Raw genomic sequence first — 6298 nt, 5'->3', positions numbered from 1 at the left:
AGATCTTAATACTAAGTTTTACCATGCTTTGACAAAGCAGCGTAGGGTTCGTAATAAAATAGTGGGACTCCATGATGAATTGGGTAATTGGATAACCGAAGAGAAAAAAGTTGAGAAGGTGGCGGTCGATTATTTTGAAAGTTTGTTTAGATCCACGGACCCAACAGATTTTGATAATTTCTTGGAAGAGATAGTTCCATCTATTTCCCACCAAATGAATCAAATTTTATTGAGAATGGCAACAGAGGAAGAGGTCCGACTAGCTTTATTCATGATGTATCCGGAGAAAGCGCCAGGCCCGGATGGGATGACAACTCTCTTTTTTCAACATTCATGGCATGTTATCAAGAAGGATGTGGTTGAGATGGTGAATAATTTTCTCCTTACAGGAAATATGGATCCACGTTTAAATATTACTAATATCTGTATGATTCCGAAAATAGAGAGACCCACAAGGATGACAGATCTAAGGCCGATAAGTCTATGTAATGTTGGGTACAAGATTATCTCGAAAGTTTTGTGTCAAAGATTGAAAATTTGCCTGCCACTACTAATTTCAGAGACACAGTCGGCTTTCGTGGCTCATGCATTGGAAATCATGGGATAAATTATGTGTGCTTAAAGATAATGGTGGACTAGGCTTTAAGGATCTTATTGATTTTAACACAGCAATGCTTGGTAAGCAATTGTGGAGGCTGATTGAGAAGCCAAATACTCTTTTTTCAAGAGTCTTCAAAGGACGATACTACAGGAATGCTTCACCCCTGGAACCGATCCGCTCATACTCCCCGTCATATGGCTGGAGGAGTATTATTTCTGCTAGATATCTGGTTTGTAAAGGACTAATTAAAAGGGTGGGAACAGGTTCATCTATATCAGTATGGAATGATCTTTGGATCCCAGCCACTCGCCCGAGACCAGCAAACAAAAACCTTCAAAACAGTTACCCGGATCTCACAGTGGATTCCCTCATTAATCAGGAATCCCGAACATGGAATTTACAGGCAATCATGGCTTTGGTGGATCCTCATGATGTAAAAATTATTGGAAGTATTCCATTAAGTCGTAATCAGATGGAGGATAGAAATGGATGGCATTTTACCAACAATGGAAAATATTCGGTTCAATCAGGTTATCAAGTGGAAAGGGTCTATCCTGATAAGGAAAAACCACCAGTTTTTTATGGCCCCACGGTGTATACATTAAAAGCTTTTTGCTGGAAAGTGCGGTGCCCTCCAAAAATAAAACATTTCTTATGGCAACTCCTTTCAGGATGTATAGCAGTAATGAAAAATCTAAAATCAAGAGGGATACAAGGGGATATATGTTGTGCCCAATGCGGAGATCCGGAGGAATCAATAAATTATGTGTTTTTTGAATGTCCTCCAGCACGTCAAGTATGGGCTTTATCTAAGATACCATCGCATCCCAATATTTTTCCTATCAGTTCTTTTTTTGCTAATATGGATCATCTTTTTTGGAGAGTTAATCCAAAGATGGATGACCACCAATTTGCATTGATATTATGGTATATATGGAAAGGCCGGAATAACGAAGTTTTTAGCAATCTGGATATTGATCCGAGGGAAACACTCAAATTAGCAGAATTGGAGTCATCACTCTGGGCTGAGGCACATGTAGTAAATGATCCAAGGAGGGGGCATCAGGTACATACCACTTCCACATTAGCAACGTCAGGACGATGGTGCTTCATAGATGGATCATGGAAAGATAAAGACTTATTTTCAGGGCAAGACTGGTATAGCACTTTACCGGGGTTTGATGGTTTATTAGGGGCAAAGAATGTAAGGGCATGTTTCTCACCCTTTCATTCGGAGGTGGAGGCTTTAATTTGGGCAATAGAATGTATGAAGAATTTAAGACAGTTTCAGGTGACGTTTGCAATGGATTGTTCTCAATTGGTAAAGATGGTTTCGGAACCAGAAGAATGACCAGCATTTGAAAGTTATCTGGAAGACATTAAGCTTTTAAAAAGAAGTTTCCTCAACTCAGACATCGTTCATTTACCACGGACGGAGAACCTACAGGCGGATAGCCTAGCACGTAGTGCTACGAAACAACCGTCTTTCGTCGTTCACATGGATGCGGAGTTACCAAATTGGTTTACAGAGTCAATATGAGTCTGTAAATGTTTGCTGTCAAAAAAAAAAAAAATAGTTTAAAAATTTGTTGTTATATGTTATGAAATGAGAAATTGCCACAAATACCACATTCATAGTACCACTTTTCATGTTTACACTAATCATTTTTACGCTCACTTTTAATGAAGGGTAGAAGACACTTATATTCGGGTTAACTAATTTAAATTTAGGATTTAGAGTTGAGGGATGGGATAGGGTTTTGGAATATGAAATTTAGGATTCTAATAAATATATAAATAAATACTTAAAAATCCAATTTTGTTTTTTAAAAAATAGTTTTAAACTTAATTTTTGATTTTCAAAAAGAAAATTTTTTAAGAAAATCAAAAAAAAAATTATAAAAAAGTTCGAATTTGAAAAAGTATAATTAGAAAGCATAATTTTTTATTTATTTATTTAAATAATGCTTTATTATATATATAGAGAATAAGGGTATAAGAGTCTTTTGCCACTTAAATAAGAAGGTATTTTTGAAAATGTTCTTTTAGTGGTGGTAAAAGATGAAAAGTGATACCATGAAAGTGGTAAACATGAAATTTCTCCGTTATGCATTTTGTAATTAGTTGTTAATAAATACTAATCCATTTTTCAGCACTTGAGTAACATATATTTTAGTTTCTCTAAAGTTTGATTAGTAATTTATTTAATTTTAAAATTATTTACTATTTTTAAGAACTTCACTAATAAATTAATTTATTTTTAAACAAACTTAAAATTACTAAAATAAGTATCATTTTAATAAATAATACCAATAGACCTCATAGCAAATATGTAAACCTTACATAAAATAATTTTTATCATTTTTTCTTTTCAATATTTTTTTTAAAATATTTATTTTATTTTAGTTTTGATATTTTAGTTTTATTTTTGAATTTTTATATTTTTAGATTTTTTCCAATTTTTTTCGAATTTTTATGTATTTTATTATTATTTTATTTTTTTAATAGAAACTGACACATCATCATGAAATGAACAGTACCAATCACCTATTTAACTTGAGAACAAGTAAGACTCATTGGAGATTTTTTCTGATAAAAATGTTACTTTTAAGATTTAAATTTCTAGTAAAAAAAATTTATGTTTAAAATACGAGAATAGGGTTTAAAATGCGATTTATTGATATAAGTCGACCATATGGATCATTTATTGATCTTTGACCATCTGGTCCTAACATAATATTTTTTATATGACAAATAACTCTAAACAAAATAACTAATCAAAAGATTAAATTAAAATTATGATTTTCAATTGATTCATGCTAAATTACTACTATAATTTATTTTCATACTTTAAAAAATGCTTACAAAATAATACATTTTTAAAATAGACTTATTTAACGTAACTCAAACAGTAAAATTTATTAAATTAAAATAACAAAATTTATTTTATTTTATCTATTTAAAACTTAAAATTGTAATGTTCAACTGGAAGAATAACTGTAACCTAATATACACCAAAAATAAATAACTAATTGGTCAGATTTTTATACATAAAATTCCATGTGTATCTAAAAAAAATTATATTATTTTAAATAATTTTATTTATTATATATACATAAATTATGAAATAAGTTAAATTTTTAAATGAAACACTAATTAATTATTACAATTTAATCAGTTTAAAAATTATGTGTGCATAAACATGGGAAAATCAACTAGTTTAAATTAATTATCGGTTCATATGCTCTAAACCATTTTTCATAGTTGGTTTCCTATACTAAATCAGACCGAGGCCTAGTATGATTCTAATAATTATCAGGTCAAAGTCTTTTAGATATTTTAGTTTTAGACCTATATAGATATCTATAGAGGTTTTGATTTGGTTCTGGTCGATTCTATACAGTTTTACACATGTTCGTTTAAAATATTTTATATCTGGAAATATCCAAAAAATAATTGTGTAAAATAACCAAAATAAATCTAAACTAAATAAATTTTAAATAATTTGCTTCTGTTTTTTTTTTTGTATTTATTCTAAGGTTTTGAGGAGGAAGATGACATATTTATTCTAAGAATGAAGAGTCACCTTCAACTGCTCCACGTTCAGTCAGAAAGCACTACATTTCCCGCACAAAAAGATTTATTTTGGTTATTTTATGTCATCTTCTTCCCTATTTGATCTGAATCTCCGGTGGCACTAATAATATATTTTACAAACATTTTAGATTCGCATTTATATGTTTGTCACATTTGGTCGGACTATGTTCGTCTAACTGAATGTGACATTTTATGAGTACTAAGATTTAATCATTTTAAGGTGAACATATATGATTCGTAGGAAGACCTGAATTGAGAAAGGTGCCTCGGTTCCTATTCGGACAGTCAATGGGAGGAGCTATTGCCTTGAAAATGCATCTGAAAGAACCTCAAGCTTGGGATGGCCTTATACTTGTGGCTCCAATGTGTAAGGTAAGCCAATCTCAACTAGAAAGTATGTTTCTTCATATTTATAATACCTGACACTGAGTCACCCCTCCAAGTTTATGGAGGATGTAAAACCTCCTCAGCTAGTCTTGAATGTGCTAATCTTGATGTCAACACTATTCCCGAAGGCAAAGCTCTTTCCAAAGAAAGACATGCGTCCGCTGTTCTACAGAGACCCAAGTAAAAGAAAACTGGTACTTCCTTAATAGTACATTTTTCTGCATAAGCATTTTTAGCTGTGACTTCCTCTTTTGATGTGTTTGTTCTCTGTGGACCAAGTCCTACTTTGATGTGATTAGCTATGATGACCAAGCGCGTCTGAAAACCGCTGTTGAACTTCTAAACGCGGCAAGTGACATTGAGATGCAAATTAATAAGGTTAGTTGTAGAACGTATGGAAATTGACACAAATACCACATTCATAATACTATTCTTCATGTATATACTAATTACTTTTATCATCACTTTTAACGAAGGGTAGAGCACACTAGTACTCCTAGAATTAACTAATCTAGACTTAGGGTTTAGAATTGAGGGGTGAAGTAGAGTTTTTGGAATATGAAATTTATGATTCTAATAAATATATAAATAAATACTTAAAAATATAACTTTTTAAAAAAAAAAATAGTTTAAAACATAATTTTCGATTTTCAAAAAAACATTTGAAAAAAAATACAAAAAAAAAGTTTTAAAAAAAAATTTATAAAAAAAATTCGAATTTGACAAAGTATAATTCGAAAACATAAAAAAGTTATTTTTTATTTTTTATTTATTTTTATTTATTTAAATAATGATTTATTATATATATAGAGAACAAGGGTATAACACTCTTTTTTCACTTAATTAATAAGGTATTTTTGAAAATGTCTCTTTAGTAATGGTAAAGATGAAAAGTGGTACCATGAAACTGGTAAACATGTAATTTTCCCAACAAAGTTATAAGAGTCTTTTGCCACTTAATAAAGAAGGTATTTTTGAAAATATTTATTTAGTGATGGTAAAAATGAATAATGGTACCATGAAAGTGGTAAACATGAAATTCTCTCCAAAATATATATAGGAAACGATCTTTAGTGTATCATAGACAGGCACGTCTCTAACAAAGTTATTGCAGGTCTCTTTGCCAATGTTGATACTACATGGAGACGCAGATATAGTCATAGATCCCACTGTGAGCAAGTTCCTTTATGAGCAAGCAACCAGCCAAGACAAAACGCTAAAACTCTATCCCGGTGGCTACCATTGCATTCTAGAAGGTGACACAGACGAAAACATTTTCACCGCAATCAACGACATAGTTGCTTGGCTTGATGCCCACACCACTCCCAAGTAAAGTGAGAGTATATTTCCAAAACCCTGTGTTTATTATTGTCTTTCTAAACTCTCAGAATCTCTGCAATTTATTATTGGACCTTCCTTGCTTAGCTAGGGCCTCTTAAGTTACTTTAGTCGCATCTTGCAAATGGTAGTTTCCCCATTAAAACCACATCATGTATTGGGCCTTGGCTTTCCTCCTCGATTAATATGAGTTAACAGCATGTATGATTCAACATAGCAATACCATGGTCCTCTACGATATTTGATTTTGGAATAAATTCATTTAAATCTGATTTATAATATACTGTATAAAGTATTTTTGTAACACAAAAATGGATACAATTCCTTTCACTGAATTTTGTAATTCAAAAAACAAACGATGTCGCTTTGTATATA

At 31.3% G+C, this 6298-nt stretch overlaps 1 protein-coding gene across 1 annotated transcript in view; it reads left to right on the top strand.

The window, feature by feature from the left end:
• Positions 1 to 5918, top strand: part of LOC106297844 (caffeoylshikimate esterase-like) — a 7301-nt gene extending 1383 nt beyond the window's left edge. The window contains exons 2-5 of the mRNA XM_013733999.1: positions 4440 to 4570; positions 4642 to 4779; positions 4865 to 4963; positions 5700 to 5918. Of these exons, the coding sequence (XP_013589453.1) occupies positions 4440 to 4570; positions 4642 to 4779; positions 4865 to 4963; positions 5700 to 5918 (587 nt within the window). The remainder of the gene's footprint in view (positions 1 to 4439; positions 4571 to 4641; positions 4780 to 4864; positions 4964 to 5699) is intronic.
• The last annotated feature ends 380 nt before the right edge of the window (positions 5919 to 6298 follow it).

This window comes from Brassica oleracea, chromosome C6, assembly GCF_000695525.1.
Source record: "Brassica oleracea var. oleracea cultivar TO1000 chromosome C6, BOL, whole genome shotgun sequence".
Lineage (NCBI taxonomy): Eukaryota > Viridiplantae > Streptophyta > Magnoliopsida > Brassicales > Brassicaceae > Brassica > Brassica oleracea.
This window is presented reverse-complemented; position numbering and strand designations above follow the sequence as displayed.